This window comes from Empidonax traillii, unplaced genomic scaffold (genome assembly GCF_003031625.1).
Source record: "Empidonax traillii isolate 1590-97213 ecotype Southwest subspecies unplaced genomic scaffold, ASM303162v1 scaffold1261:size185688, whole genome shotgun sequence".
Taxonomy (NCBI): domain Eukaryota; kingdom Metazoa; phylum Chordata; class Aves; order Passeriformes; family Tyrannidae; genus Empidonax; species Empidonax traillii.
In genome coordinates this window covers 169,281-185,688 of record NW_020956454.1, presented here as the reverse complement: position 1 = coordinate 185,688, position 16,408 = coordinate 169,281, and the positions used below count along the sequence as shown (strand labels likewise).

Here is a 16,408-nt window from a genome sequence, read left to right as displayed (position 1 = left end):
TTTTCATCCAAACAGCTCAAAAATTCAGTTTACTCTGATACTCCCAATGTTGGCAATGAAATAGTTGCAATTTGCCAATAATCTCCTAACCCAAAGGACCAAAACTGATGAGAACTTTCTTCCATCACTGCCCAACCTTGCCTCACTACATCTTCCAGATCTGGTTGTAGATGTGAGGAAAAAATCTACAGCACACTGTTTAAATGAGTTCATTCCAGCCTGTAGGGCTCCAGTTTGCTTTTCAGAATTGCTCTAATTTTATTCAGAAACCATAAATCCATAACTTTATCCTTTTTTTTTTTTTTTCTGACTTCTTCTCCCTTCTTTTTCTCCACCCTCACTTTCCATGAGCTCCTCTGTGACACGTTCCAAGCGTGGCCTGAATCTGCACCGCCCTCAGCATCTAAAATATCTGACAGGTATTCTGTGCCTTCTGATTGCTTTTTATTGATATCCACGGTCCTATCTTCTTATAAACTCATCCAGTTTTAATTTTATTAATAGCTCTTATTAATCTAATCACTTGACAGGTGCCTGTACCTAATGTGTGGCCTGTTTGAGTCTGACTTAATTCCTCAGCCGTTGGTATATTAAAAGTACATTTAATTCAGGCAAATAGCAGCTTTTTTCTCCCCCCAGAGTAGCTGTTACAATGAAAGTTTAGAAATGTTTTACTAATATTTTAATATCTCCTCAGTCCCAGAGGTGGGAATGCAATGGAGCAGATGGACAGAGGCTGGAAAAGCCAATTTCAGTTCAGACTGAACTAATGCACAAAACCCGTCAGCAAAGCCTTGCCCTAATTCACCCACAGAGAAAAAGTGTTGCTGGAAGCTCCGGGGAAAACACAACGAGCAGGAACAAATCCCATGGCACAAAGAGAGCCTGAGTGTGCCCTGATGGGTGCTTGGCATGCAGGCCTGACAGGAGACATTCCCAAAATAAAGGGGAAAAGCACCCAAGAGTGCTGAGTGCCTCCAGGAAACCACGGAGCAGAGTCATAAGACAGAATTAATCCTCAAGGAGTGGGGAGAGGGGGGGGAAGCCGGACTTGGAGGGACAAATTAGCAGTGCCCTGGATGCTTTTCGCTGCCACTCACTGCCATACATGAAGTGATCACTTAAAACAGTCCAGACATAAAATCTCTCAGATCACCAGCATTTAAAGAAGGAAAGGGGAGGTTAGAGTCCATGAAACAGTCTTCTGGGAATATCCTGCTCATCTTTCCGGAGATTCTTTGCTCAGGAGAAACCCTCAAGCCCTTGCAATGAAAGTAAAATATTCAATTATTTTCTGTTCTAAAGAGACCCGAGTAAGAGTGGAAAGCAAAAGAAACAAAAGTGATGTTTCCCGAATTGTGCCACTCAAATTTGTGCTGCTCTACCCCTGTCCCAGGCTGGAATATCCCACCATGGAAAAACACATATCTGGTACAGAAAGCAGAAAATTATATTGCAAGAAGGAACCTCTGGAACTCTATTTTTACCACAGGAGTTTCACACCTCTAAGTGGGGAATTTCAGTACAGATTTACTAGACTATAGTTTGTTAAAGAAGTCTTAAGTGATAAGTCATTAAAATCAAACCTCAGCAGCTTGCAGAGCTTTCTAACAGGAGCTCAATTAGTCATTTTTTAATTATCAGCAAACGACTCCTACTAAAAATGGAAAAAATACACTGCGTGTCTGCTGAAAGCAAGACTGAACTGGAAGGGGAAGTGGGTGGAACAGATGAGGAGGTTATTTTGGTCTTACTTCTCGCCTATTTGGTGTTGTGGTAGTAGCTGGAGTTGGACATCCCTCCCCCTCGGATGGCGTGGACGGCCGTCGGAGAAGACGCTGGATAATGGCCAGGGCGGATGGGCTTGGCTGCACGGGAGAAAAGAGGGAACCAAACATCACATTCAGCTCTCACAGGAGGTTTTCCACCTCACCTTCTCCTCTGGTACAAAGCCCACTGTTCCCCAACGTCCAGAAGACGCCAAGACAAAGCTGTCGATGGCTGCCCACACAGGTAACACTGTGTGCTGCTTAATTCTCTCTTAGGTTTTAAAACCACCAGTATTTGCATCACCCCCTAGACCATTACCCTCCTGCTTCAGCATCCCCAACAAATCATTTCCAAAATTACCCCACCTTAACCACCCTGTGGTTTTGGGAACTCACTGTGCCACAGATACCTCGAGTATCTGAATTACACAGGAAGAGTTTTTGACTCTGCGCTAATTAAATCACAAGGAGGAGTAATCAAGGGGGAAAAAAAAAAAAAAAAAAAAAGAGAAAGGGCCAAGGTCCAGAAAGGCACACATTGTGCCACAGAGACACATCAAGCATCTGAATTACACAGGAAGAATTTTTGACTCTGCACAGCCCCAAATTAAATCACAAGGAGGAGTAATCAAGGGAAAGAAAGAGCAAGGGACAAGGTCCAGAAAGGCAAGGGAACAATGAAAGCAGAAAGAGAGAGTGTGGGGGGAAGGAGGAAGAAAGCGAGCCACTAATCTGAGGAGACAAGTTTTCAGGTCACTAGAAGGGCACACCAGCCCCATTATGCCCCTTATTTACCGAGTTAAACAGCAGAGGCTCTTTAAACTTTAGGTGGGGCAGGTTTCTGTTAAAAAAGCGAGGCCTCTGAAGACGCCAGCGCGGCGGAGGAGAAGCGGCCCCCGCGTTTCGCCCGCCGCTCTCAAAGCTCCCCCCCAAACCTGAGCCAAAAAAAATCACCCCCCACGAGCTCCGTAGGCGACCCTTCGGCCGCGTGGCCTTACCGATCTGCGCAGAGTGGGCTCTCCTGGCCATGTTTTTGGCTCTGACGGCCTCCTTGATGCGATCCACCTCCTGCTGGTAGCGCTTGCGGTCCCTCATGGCGTTCTCCTTGGCCTCCTTCAGTGCACTCTCCAGGGCCTTGACTCTCTCTGCCGTAGCTCGAAGGCGTTTCTCCAGCTTAGGAAGCTCGCAACGAAGATCTGCATTATCACGAACCAGCTGCGGGGGAGGGAAGGTCCAAAATGGCCCGGTGAAGACCAGGGGGAAGGGGGCTCTCCGGCACCGAGAGGCTGAGGGTGCCGCTGCTTCCCCTGCACGCCTCGTGGACCGGGAATAAATGGGGTTTCTCCCAGGGAATGACTGGGAAAAGCTGATGTTCAAGTGGAATTTAGAACCGAGGAAATGTCACGCCCACAAGGGTCATCAATTCCTGCCCAGGAGAGCCCCAGCAATCCCCACCCTGTCCTTGGGGGAGTTGTCCGCACCTCGTGGTTTTAATCACCCAGTGCATTTGTCTGGCTGAGGTGTGAGATTCATTTAAATATTCTCCTTTCCAAAGTAAATTTATAATCACTGGAATATCCTGAGCTGGAACGGACACCCGAGGATCATCAATTCCATCTCCTGCACAGGACAGCCCAACAGTCCACTGTGCCTCCCTGAGAGAGTTGTCTAAACTTTGTGGGTTTAATCCTGCAGTTCATTTGTCTGGCCGAGGTGTGAGATTCATCTACATATTCTTTTCTCAAAGAGAAATTTAGAATTATGGAATACCCTGAGTATCCCTGGACCACAAGGATCATCAATTCCACCTCCTGGCCCTGCACAGGACAACCCCACCAATCCCACCATAACCCTGAGAGAGTTGTCCACACTTCATAGTTTTAATCACACAGCTCATTTGTCTGGCTGAGGTTGTGATACTCATTTAAATCTTCCTGAAAGGTCAAAGAACAAGGGAGTTTATTCCACTGTTTATTCCATTCAAAAAAATTTCACAGAGCTGGGTCCTGAATGCAGAAATACCCAGGATTTTGAAAATAACTGATCACCTCGTGATTTCAAAATAGTAATGCTTCAACATGTCTTACAGAGAGCATTGGAGATTGTCCAAATTTCATCACCTCCAGTGGTTCTGACGTGGTTCACCTGTGTGTCCCCTCCCCAGGCATGAGGGAAAATTGGAAACTTCACTAAGAAACTGGAAACGTCACTAAGAAATTGGAAACGTCACTAAGAAATTGCAAACTTCACTAAGGAATCACTTTTAGGTTCTGTACCCATAAATATGGTGATTATATGCAATTCTGAATTCATGCACTTCAATTTAATATGAACCTGAGCAAGGCCTATCAATTATCTAAATAACATCTGACTTTCCATGCCCCACCAGCCAGGAGAGAGGATTGACTTTCAATAAACACAAACAGTCAGAAAATCCAGCACAATTTCTGCTGAACAGATTAAACCACTGCTAGAAGTCAGCAGCAATCCGTTCCAGAGCAGTGATCCTCCCTTTTCTGGAGTGAAAAGTGGTTTAACCACCACATTAATAATATCATAAAGCACCAGCACGGACTGACATTCACACATTGTTTGACAATGGAAATGTTTTACACCTGCTGGGCCAGTCTTAGTGCTGAGATAAAATACCAGTGTCAGTTTTCCCCTCCAAGTTTCTTACAAGCTGTGGATTCCAAGCTGGTTTTGAGTAAATACACACTAATGAGAGCTACAAAAATGGGGATTTGAAAAGCAGCAGAGGCGTGATTTGAGTGCAGAAAAAGGCAAAATGGCAAAAAAAAAAAAAGAGACACTCCTCCAACATGTTCCGATTTCCACATTTAGAAAGTAGGTCTTTAAACCATCTGTTCCCTGGGAATCTCAAAGTACCGAGTCTTAGTGGTCCCTTGTCGTGGTCCAGCACCACTTGGTCTCTTGGCACTTCCGAAGGAATAAATAAAGCGAATTTCGGAGTGTGTCTCATTAATACAGCTTCAGAAAAGTGCACTGCCTTCCAAACCAAACCAGTCTGGGGTTCTGTGAAGCGGGAATTCTGTGAAGGATGGATGGAATGCCCACAGATGAGGCACCAGCCCTTCAGCTGCCCAGAAAATCTCCATTTCTTTGCTGTCACGCTGTGCTGGTTGAACCCACTCGAGTCACCTCCGAGGTGCCCCTGAGCAGCTTCAGGCCAGGAGTCAAAGTTTGGGATACACAAAAAAAAAAACCCCCAGCTATTTTTGTGCATTTCTTAGTGCCAAAAAAAAATATAATGCTTATTTCACACATTGATAGAAATATAGCTCTTGACACCAAGGAGTTGGAGTTAAAAACCTGTGGGTACCTTTTCCTCAGACAGCACGGGTCACCTGCCAAGATTATCCTTGTAAACATTAAAAAAAGCGTATTTTTTGTTGGAGGGAGGGAAGGAGGGAAGGGGAGGGCCCCTACCTGTTTGTGAACCTTCGTAAGCTGTTCCAGGTTGTTCTCAAGAAAGGAAATTTTCTGCTTCTGCGCGGCGCTCCCACCTCCATCGTCGCTGTCCAGTTCAACGCTCTGCACAGAGAGTTCAGCACTCAGCAAAGCCAGGCAGAAACTCCAGAGCAAGCTCAGCTCCTTGGGAAATTTAAGCTTCCCAAAGGCAGAAAAGTCTTGCACACCCCCAGATTAAATTATTTAGCCTGTTCATCTGATATTTAACAACCACGTTCCCTGCTGCATACAAAAATGAACTGTTGTCACTGAACAGTTACGGGGGGATCCTCAATAGGAAAATCGAGTTATATTGAATAATTCCTGGTGCCCATTGATATCATCTTTTTAATTAAACTCAACTGGATTGGTTTATTTGCTTAACCAAGACTTGTCCTCGACAAATGATGACCAAATAAAAGCTCACAAACAGCAGAATAATTTTAATCTCATTTCTCACTGTTATTAAAAAAGACAATATCCTATTTGGTGACAACATGCACTAAAGGCTTCCAGCAGATCACAAGAATACTGCAAAAATAATAATAATAATAATAAAAAAAAAAGGTAAGATTTGGGTTCAAAAGGAGCCAAGTCTCACTTTTTTAACGCGGGTGGTAAGATCTTGGACAAACAGCTTGCGCAGATTGTGAAGAGTCTGAAGTTCTCTTGCCTGCAATAAAAACAATAAAATAATAACCATTAAAAAAAAAAGTAAAAATAATAAAAAACAAACCCAGTAAGATATAGTAGATACTGTGGTGTAAAATTTCTCCGTGGATTTGAGTTGACAGCAAGGGAGAGAGCTCTGGGTTCTCTCTCCAGCCAGCACGTTACTCACAGCCACTTCAGAACTTTAGGTGCTTTTAAAATTTTGGCCAAAATCCAGGTTTTCCCAGCCTTTTTTTTTTTTCTTTTTTTTTCCTTATGCACCAACTTCTCAGGCTCAGCAAAATAACCACCTTCCCCCAGACTGGAGGTTGTGACCCCAGAAGTGGCCACACTGCACCTACACCCCCAGGAGGAGGGAAGCACCAACCCATGAGCAGGAAAGGGCAGCTCATCCCAACCCCAATCCAGCCCCAAAGACCAACCCTTATGAATTTTATTTTGAATAGTTAAAAAGTATTTTTTCCAAAAAAACCAAAATATGTATCATCTGGGCATACAGACGTGGGGGGAAAAGCTCAATAAGGTGTAATTAAGACCTACCACTGTTTCCTCCAGCCCCTTGAGGTCTTCTCTTGCTTGTTCCCTTTTATCATTAAGCAGTCTGGAGAGATCACAGCATTGAACACAAATCAGAGATGCTGAGGTCACATTAAACAGAAGAGAATCAACCAGCATTCAGCTGGAGTAGCACATCTGCAGAGTGTGTGAGCAAATTGTACATCCCTGCAGCTGTAATTATGCTTTTGACCGCCCCAAATGTGCAGCTTTCTCACACGCAAGGGCTGAGTCACCACCCACATCTTTTATGTCCACACATGCAATTTTTCTCTCTCATTTCCAGGAAAGGCTTTTACTCAGAGAGCTGAGTTATTACTTAAAAAAAAAAACCCAAAGCAAAACAAAAAGCCATTAAACCCCCACTTGAATTCCCCAATTTTTTTCTTCTTTGTTTTTGCTGTGCATTAAGGAATGAGAGATTTAACACTTGCTGGGGTATTTTATAAAATCAGAGCTCTAATAAAATCTTTTTTGGCAAGCATCAAACCCACTAATAAAAAGCCTTTGATGTAAAAATATGGAGTAATTGGTAATCATTTATTAATGCTGCATGTTGATATTTTCAATGTGAGTATTGCAATACAAATGCCTCTCACTGGCACATTTCCTGGGATCATATTGAGAGACTGAAGGACACCAGACGAGAAAACCCTTGACTTACATGAGCTTTTCCAGTTTCATTTCTCTTTCCTGGTCCTCAATTTTTAATTTATCATAATCAGCACTCAGTTTCTCTTGTTCCAGCTGCAGCTTCTGGTTCATACTGGAATGAGAAAGGAAAAGTCAGTACAGCTCAGGCCTGAACCCCAGAAAATGGGTAAATCCCCATGAACAAAGTGGGGCTGGACAGAGAAAGAAAAGCTGTAACTCTCTACTGAAAAAATTTCTGAAAGAATTGAAGCATAAAGAATGTGAAGGACAACATTTTAAAATGCTGGAGAAGTAAATTCAGTGGTTTGTTCCCTTTACCTTAAAGGACACAACCTGTTCTTTCTGTCCTGCTTCCTCATGGTTCTCCCTTTCCCTGTGACTAATTCCTTGGCCACACAATAAACACGGTGAAACAATGAACACTGCACCAGGATTGCCTGGATTTTGGAAAAAGAAGAATACAGGAGCAAAACACTCCCTTGTCCAAGTGCTGGACTAACAGATATATTGGTGTGTCAGGAGGAAATAGTCAGGATGTGACAGTGGGAGAATTTGAGCCCCTCAGAAAGTCTGTGACAGGAGCAGTTGCTGTAAGAGGCCTCCCCAAAAAAACCTTTCTGGGGACATGGTCAGTGGTGGCCTTGGTAATGCTTGGACCTGAGGACCTTAAAGGTTATTTTCCAGCCTCAATGATTCTGTGATCTTTTGAAATCTGTTCTCCTCCAAGCTCCTCTTACCTACTGACCTGCAGGTGTAACATGGCTCTTTCTTTTTCCTCTCTATAATTTTATGGACTTAGAAGTTCCCTCTTAAAGAAGTGGGGGCTGTAAAATAATGACAGAGTTGGGTGTTGCATGCAAGGACAGAACAAACATATAAAGGACAGAATATTCCATATAAACATCCATTAAACCCAACAAAAGCAACCCCAAAGCATCCCTGCAGCGTCCCGGAGCAGAGAAGGTGATGGAGTGAGTGAACATACTCTCTGATTTCATCAATTATTTTCTGCTTCTCCTCGATTTCATCCCTCAGCCTGGACAGCTGCTTCTGGTGGGCTTCCCTGTGACTCTCCATCTGCTGCTCCAGGGCCTTCTGCAAACACCAGAGCCGGGCATGAAACACAAATCCAGGCACACCCAGTTGAGCTTCCCCTCTCACCTGCCCCCTAAATCGACCTGTTCCTCGGGATTTGAGGGAAAATTATCAGAGCAAGGTAATTTGGGAATCTGCCTGGCGTATCTTTCTGTGATTAAAAACAGCGTGTCTGCTCACCCAGGCATTTGATTCAGTTTTCAGCAACAGATGTACACCGATTTCTACTCATTTTCCGGCAAAAACTGCCATCACTGAAAGTTGGGGGCTTGGAATATCAAGTGCCACAAATGACACTGATTTTACACCAGTCCTCTTATTTCACCTCTTTTCTCACCAAGGAAATGTGTGTACAGCTCTATTTCACCTCTTCATTCACCTGTGGCAGAAGTGAAACCCAAACCACCCTCCCCCCACCCTCTGAAAACGGTTTAGCCACAGACCTGCTATTTAAATGGTTATTTCAATTTAAATTCTAAGGTTAGTAAGAAAAACCCAATGCATCTGTTTAAATTGCTAAGAAAAGATTTGCTTTTTCTCTTCCAGCTGTAAGGAACAACTGTGCAACTGCTTTAATCCCTTTAAATTTTTATAATGGAGGGGAAAGTTCAGCAGATGACAAACCTCTAAAAAGTCTCTTTTTCCTTGTCTGCGACTTCCAACCCTGTTGAACCAACTCATTGCTAACATTTCTTTGCATTCCAAAGGAAAAATACCAGGAAACAGGTTTATATTTTATTATTATTATTTCCAGGGGATAGTCAGAAGTCTTGCCAAACTTGGCCTCTTTGTAAATCAAATTTCTTAGTACCTAAATTACTTTACCCCCAGTATCCTGACTCACTCCTGAGCAAATTCACTTCCAGCAGAGTCCCACCAGTGAAAAATGAGTGTAACTTGGAGGTGAACCAATACAATTTTTAATACAGGAAGGCAAAATTACACCCCAATCATCAGCTGACTGAAGGATCTCACCGAGCAACTCCCTCTAACATTGCAGTGCCAAACTACCTTCATCTCCTCTGCATCCTGAAGCCGGGTCAGATGCTCCTTCTCCTTGTCCTTGAAGCTGACTTCGTGCATTTTTTCTGTTTGAAGGTGGAGGAAAGTTGAGAATTAACCACACTACTGCAAGCCATGCCGTGTCCAGCCATTTCCCAACCCGTCCCTGCCTGTCTGTAATCCCACAGTTCTGCTCTCACTGGGGGGAAGGCACCTCTAGGAGCAGGTCGTTTCCAATCAGTGGGGTAGGAAAAACCAGGAAACAGAATAAAAATCCTGTTCTAACAAGGAAAAACAAGCCTTGTCACCACCTGCTGCTCCCTCAGTCAGAGAAAATCCCCTGCGCAGAAATCCCGAGCGATGAAGTTTTACATGAAACAGGAGCTCAGCAAAGCTACACAAGAGCTGCTTTTGACAGATACACGTTTTCCACTCTAAATGAGAAGGGGAAAAACAAGCAACCCTTTAAAATGAAGTCCTCTGGATCCTACACAGGAGCTGGGAAGGACACACCTTTTGCCCCCCTAAGGGAAGCAGCTTCCTTTGGAATGGAGTTTGCCAGAGGGACAACTGAAATTAGACAGGTATCTAATAATTTTACAGAACATTTAGCAAGGCTGCTTGGTGCTGTTTGCCTACAACATTTATGTGTGTTTGTTTGGTTTTTTTTTTTTAGTTTCTCACATCATTAAAACACAACACTCAATTTTCCAGGGCACAGCTGATGAAAGAAATCACGGCCCCAAAAGCCCAGAGCCGTACCTTGAGCGCGCAGCTTGGCCAGCTCCTCGTTGAGAGAGTCCTGGGACTCCTCCAGCTGCCTCCTCTTCTGCTCCATGTTCTGCATGTAGTCTGTGAGGGATTTGATCTTTGCTTCGTGCTTTGGAGACAAGGAGAAGAGCAGTGAGATGGGAGCAGCATGGCTTGTTCCCTCGGAATCCAGGCACTGTCCCACACTGGAGTTCATGGGGAACTGTCTGCCATGGGATGGACTCACTGGAGTTCATGGGGAACTGTCTGCCATGGGATGGACTCACTGGAGTTCATGGGGAACTGTCTGCCATGGGATGGACTCACTGGAGTTCATGGAGAACTGTCTGCCATGGGATGGACTCACTGGAGTTCATGCAGAACTGTCTGCCATGGGATGGACTCACTGGAGTTCATGCAGAACTGTCTGCCATGGGATGGACTCACTGGAGTTCATGGAGAACTGTCTGCCATGGGATGGACTCACTGGAGTTCATGGAGAACTGTCTGCCATGGGATGGACTCACTGGAGTTCATGCAGAACTGTCTGCCATGGGATGGACTCACTGGAGTTCATGGAGAACTGTCTGCCATGGGATGGACTCACAGTGCAGTTCATGCAGAACTGGGGACTCCAAACACCCCAGCAGGGGGAGGATTCCAGCTCCCCTCCCTGAGCAGCAGCAGGAACAACCTGGGATGAACTGACTGTGACCCCCATTCCCATCTCCCTGCACCGCTGAGGGGGAGGAGGCAGAGCTTGAGAAGGAGGGAGGGGTGGGGGAAGGTGCTTATAATATTTATTTGACTTCTCATTATCCCGCTCTGATTTTGTTGGCAATAAATTCAGTTAATATCCCCAGGATGAGTCTGTTTGGCCTGTGAAGTATTTGGTGAGGGATCTGGGTCCTTTTCTAATGAACCTTTGTTAGATTTTGTCTCCCATGTCCAGTTTTGGAGGGCAGTGACAGAACAGCTTTGGGGGGTGTCTGACATCCAACCAGGGCCAACCCCCTGCACCATCCTATAAAGTTTTCCACAACATCTTATTTTATATATTGCTGCATTGTTATCTTGGCACCATACTATCAAAGCAGGTATGAGGAGCTCTCCAAAGGTTTGGCTGGTGAACAATGTGGTCACTGCTTCTTCTCTCAGGCTGCTTTTAAAGTGATCCAAGATACAAATTTGGGATGAGGAAATCCCATAAAAATAAGCGTAGGAGTCCCATACAAATTTGGGAGGAGGAAATCCCATAGAAATGGGCATGGAAAACCCACACAAATTCAGGGTGAGGAACATGGCCTTTTCAGTGTTATTCCATAAAACACAACTTCAGGACAGCAGGACACGATCTCACCACAGAATGTGCTGAAAACCACTGAGGGGCAGGAATGGGAGAGGGGAGAGAAAACCCAGCACAACAGACATGAGAAACACCCCCCTGCTCCCTGAAGGCTCATTCCTTGCTCTGAGCACACACATTCCACGAGGCAAGAGGTTGGGAAAGTCGTCAGAGCTCGGGAGAAGGGAGGGACAAGCCTTGGGAGATGGGAGGGACAGACCCACCTGCGAGATGAGGAGTTGGCAGGCAGCAAGCTCCCTCTCACTGGCGTTCATCTTCCTGTTGGAGTCCATCTGGGCGCTCTCCAGCTGCTTGCTGCGGTTCACCAGCGACTTCACCTCGGATTTCATCTTGCTGATGTAGAGCCGGGCCATGGTGAACTCCTCCTCGATCACCCCGTTCACATCTGCCAACTGAGCACACCGAGAGTTGGGTTGTGCTGCTCCAGGGAGGGGGCAGAGACTCGGCCTCGGGTTTGGGGCAGTTTTACAGCCCACATATCAGATTAGAAAGAGGTTCTGGAGAGGGATATTAATTATTATGTGGGAATTTCTGAGAACTTACAACTCATAGTCACGCCCCAAATGAGGACACAAAATCAAAACTGGGATGTTTCTGCAAAGCAAAGATCACTTATTATGTTAACAGACATCTCCTGTCGGGATTTTTGAAGTTCTTGCTTTGATTTGTATGTTTTATCTATATGTGTGTGAGTGTTTTGTGTAGTTTGACAGGTATTAGGGTGGATCTCAGGGGAAGGTTCTTCCCCCAGAGGGTGGTTGGCACTGAACAGGCTCCCCAGGGCAGTGGGCACAGCCCCAAGGCTGCCAGAGCTCCAGGAGGGTTGGGATGATCCTTTGGGACTGTTCTGTGCCGGGCTGAGGGTTGGACTGGATGCTCCTTGGGGGTCCCAACTCAAGATATTCCCTGATTCTATGAATCCAGGGGTTCAACATCTACAATAACCAAGCCCTCCATCATGGCAAGAGTGTATTCTGGAGAAACGTTCTCATGTCACCAGCAGGGGGAAATTTTTCTTTCTTTCACAATTCCAAAAAGCTGAAGAGCATTTTCAAAGTACTCCTACAAGGAGTCCCCTCTCGAGGGGTTGTGCTTCTTCCATGAGGAGCTGTAAAACACACCTGGGCCTGGAAATCACCTGGCAAGAGAAAACTAATGGCTTTCATCTCTAAATATCAGTATAATTCTATTTATACATCATTTCCTTCCCTGGCCTAACATGTTGTCTCTTTCTCTTCATGATTTTTCTTCAGCTGCTGAATTCCTGTAACCACAGATTGGCTGGGCAGGTTCTCCCTGAGCGAGCACAGAGATAAACTTCATCTGCTTCTCACCTTTCCCCAGCACTGCCAAGGGGAAGGGAACATTTGCTGCCTCCCAAAAAGCCTAAAAAAACGACACAGCTTCCAAAACTCTCAGTCTGGCCTGAAATTAGCCACACTGGGAGAAGATGCTAATTGCCAACAAATTTGAGATTATTCTTCCAAACACTTCTCAATCTGGCCTTATTTACATTGACAGCTGTCCTCAAAAGTGCTGACATCTTAGTTATATAAAAATCCGTATCAAGCTGCCTCTGCCTCCATTTTCAAAGGTTTTCTCTCGCTGTCCCTGTTACAGCGGCCACCAGAGGCTGCTGTGACATCTGCCAAAGGCTGGGCTCCTGCTCCTGGCATCTGCAGCCCCACGGGGACAGCAGGGATCGTGTCCTCTGCAGCAGGAGCATCCTCCTGAATAGAGGGGGCTTGAGCAGGACAGCAAAGAAGGTTGGGCAGGTTGGGCAGAGAAGCTGTGGCTGCCCCTGGATCCCTGGAAGGTTGGAGCAGGGCCAGGTTGGAGCAGCCTGGGCTGGGGGAAGGTGTCCCTGCCCATGGAACGAGATGATCCCTTCCAAGCCAAAGCACCCTGTGATTCCACGGTTAGCTGGAGTATTTTTACATTGCAGGAGGTGTGGGGGGACAAGCAGCGAAACCAACTCACTGTTTTCACGTCGTTGGTGCCGATGATTCCCCCGATCTCCCCCAGGTCCTTCAGCAGCAGGTTCAGGATTTCTGTCGCCCTCTTCTTCTGGTGGTTACTGAGCTCCTGCAACTGGCCCAGCTCCCTCTGGGTCGCTGTCAGGGCGCTCTGAGAAGGTTCAAAAACAAGAATTACCCTCCCCTCCACGGGCTGGGCACCAATTCTTCCATGGGGTTACATGGTATTGTCTTTTCCTGAACGTGCCCGTGGCAGAATGTGCTGACACGTCCCCTTCCACCTTGACATAATCCACTTTCACAACTCACTTGCTAGCAAGGCTACTTTAGATCTATTAAATGCAGCAAATCCTGTAAGAATCTTATTTGCATAATACATCAAAGAAGGTTAATCACCGAGAAATAGGTACAGAAGGATATAAAATTCAATTTTTTCGAACGGATTTCATAGTAATCTGTTTTACTGAAGGAGATAACAAAGTCTTTAATGAAATGTATCTGTTAACAAGAGCTTCCTCACTTCATGTAATGAATTAAGGGAAAAGGATGCATTAGGCTAATAAACCAATCTTGATTTCCCACCGATTTTTTTCCTTAAGATCAGCCAAAAAAGCTGATTTTTTTTTTTTTTTCTTATTCCTTCCTCGAGATGCCCTGACTCTCGGTACAAAATTCCTGCTCCACGGCACGGAGTCCAGAAAAAACCCAGAATGCTGCCCTTTGCATAAAGCAGATTTTCCCAGCCTTCTTGGCATAAGGGGGGAGTTTTTAAACACCTGAAACACAGGATGGCCAGATCTCACATCCAGTTCAGATGCTGTCACGGGGTGCAAAACACAGGGGCTGCAAGAGCCACGATCTGCCACCAGCTTCCACAGAGAAGCCTCTGAATTAGCTTAATTTTATTGTTTAATTGAGATAGAAGAGAGGCAAGCAGCATCAGCAAATGTGGCTGGGGGACCACGACACGGGTTTTGGGGACCTCTGTGGAAATATTTGGGGGTGGAGGGGTGAAACAACTTGCTCTTACGCTCTTCTGTGCCAGCTCATCAGCCAGCTGCTCGTTGGTCCTCGTTTTGTCCTCCACTTCCTGGGATTTCTGGTCATAATTGACCGCTAACTCTTCCAGGGCCTGGAGGACCTCCTTCACTTCGTCCTTGGCCGCTTCGTTCTCGATCTGAAGACGGGTCAGCTCCTCTTGGATCTTCTCGTAATCCCTCCTGGTGGAGGCCAAAAGCTGGAAGGAGAACATCACAGGAGCATTAAAGCCACCCGAGAGCTCGCTCAAAAAAGGCACCACTGAAAAGAGCAAAACCAGGCAGAGGGAGAGGAAATGCGTGTGCGAGAGAGAAAGCGGGAGCGAAGAAATCCTGCTGCTCCACCAGAAACGGCACCGGTTCCAGCATAAATGCGTTGGGAGGAAGCACGAGAAAAACCTCTGAACTTCAATGAAATCCTAATCAAATCCTTTTATGGCACAAGACTGAGGCACAGAAACTTTATCTTAAGGAGCGTCAGAGCTCCAAAGAAATGTTCTGCCCTCAATATCATGGTGCAGCGAGGACCAAAAAACACCACAAAGTGAAATGTTTCAACACAGAGCTTTGAACTGAGCCAAGTGAAAGGGCTCTCTGAGGCAGCCTCAGAGGGCCTTCAAGAAATATTTTGATGAGCAAAGCTAAGATGGTTATTCTCAGCTATCATCTGAAGCAGGATGCTGAGGACAGATTAGCTGCTCGTGTTAGTTGCTGGGGGAAAACATCAGCTAAAGAAGCGAATACTGACTTCACACGTACCAGTGAGTATTTCCAAGTGGTAAAACTCATTAAATTTACTCTTTGCACGCTGCTAAGGGAGGTGCTGGAGTTTCAGGGACAGGGCTGATGGTAGGAGGTCGCTTGTGTGGTCCTCTCCCTTGCCCTTGAGCCAGTGTTCAGTGAGATGTCAAAGCCCTGAAAACTCAGCTCCTGGGTTGGGTTCTCAGCACAAACCCGGGCCCACCAGCAGCACGATGTGAAAATAAACAACAGGTGCCACCTAACATTTGTTACTAATATTGTACTTTTGAGAATAACAACAAAATCGGGACTTAACTTTGCATAAAATAGAGAATAATACCTGTCACTCCCCCTCTAAACCAGACCACCAAAAAGCAGAATATCAGAGAAGACATTTTATTTTATTTTTATTTTTTTTTTTATTATTATTTTTTAAAATTTTTTTTTGGCTCAGAGTTCTAATGGAAAAATGGGAAGCCAGGCAGGCAGCTCCAGAGGCTGGCACGTGCCCAAAAGTGGTTGCAGGGAGGATTCAGATGTAAGGGAAATTTATCTCTCTGGTAATGCTGCAGCCTCAGAAGTGCACTCACGTTATGGAAAAACCCGCTGAGTTGCCAGAGCCAGATGGCATGTAAATATTTAAACAACAAAATGGCTTAAAATAATCTCCCTGCTAAACACAGATGGAACTATTATTTACATTTACTTAAGAAATTTTCTGCCTGAATATTGCTGGGACTTCAAGGAGTGTGGTGTAGCACCTAGAGCGTAAACAAGGCTCCCCCAGAAAGGTTCTTGCTGATATTATGTGGGAAAAATAGATTTTCAAAGGCCATTAATGACACATTATAAGGATCAGCAGTAAACAAAGGGAAGGGACAATGGCTGCAGCACTTCATGGATCTGTTCACAGCACGGTGGAGCATTAAGAACCCCCCAAAAAAATGCACCCTAAGAAGCAGCCAGGGGTGAAAAGGCACCAAAAGACACCAATATCAGCCCAATGCCATCTGCAGCAGGCCTCGGCTTTATAATTAACCTGCTGGCTTAATCAAGCAGAAAAAAGGCCCCTGGTTAATTAGAGGGAAGCAGAGTGAGGCAGCTGCTCTCAGCTCGTGTCTCACCGAGCTAATCACAGCTCCAGGACGGAGCAGGTACATCCCTCCCACAGGGCAGGTGGAAAAACACCTTGGAAAAATGAAACATCACATGAGCTTTCGAAGGTAAGAGGTGGACAAGGTCCTGGGATGAACCAGAGAAAGCTTCTGAACAAGCAGTGAGGCATCAGCTGCAGAGACTTCCCAAGTCAGCAGAGCTAGG

The 16,408-nt window shown here is 45.6% G+C and overlaps 1 protein-coding gene across 1 annotated transcript in view; it reads right to left on the bottom strand.

Annotated features, from left to right (window-relative positions):
- Nucleotides 1-1,719: 1,719 nt before the first annotated feature.
- Nucleotides 1,720-16,408, bottom strand: part of KIF5C (kinesin family member 5C) — a 59,772-nt gene continuing 45,083 nt past the window's right edge. The window contains exons 14-25 of the mRNA XM_027906223.1: nucleotides 14,341-14,547; nucleotides 13,315-13,461; nucleotides 11,538-11,726; nucleotides 9,981-10,098; nucleotides 9,228-9,304; nucleotides 8,107-8,216; nucleotides 7,132-7,233; nucleotides 6,453-6,513; nucleotides 5,842-5,913; nucleotides 5,220-5,324; nucleotides 2,768-2,984; nucleotides 1,720-1,868 (exon numbers count right to left, since the gene is read on the bottom strand). Coding sequence (XP_027762024.1) covers nucleotides 1,762-1,868; nucleotides 2,768-2,984; nucleotides 5,220-5,324; nucleotides 5,842-5,913; nucleotides 6,453-6,513; nucleotides 7,132-7,233; nucleotides 8,107-8,216; nucleotides 9,228-9,304; nucleotides 9,981-10,098; nucleotides 11,538-11,726; nucleotides 13,315-13,461; nucleotides 14,341-14,547 — 1,512 coding nt within the window. The 3' untranslated portion in view covers nucleotides 1,720-1,761. The remainder of the gene's footprint in view (nucleotides 1,869-2,767; nucleotides 2,985-5,219; nucleotides 5,325-5,841; nucleotides 5,914-6,452; nucleotides 6,514-7,131; nucleotides 7,234-8,106; nucleotides 8,217-9,227; nucleotides 9,305-9,980; nucleotides 10,099-11,537; nucleotides 11,727-13,314; nucleotides 13,462-14,340; nucleotides 14,548-16,408) is intronic.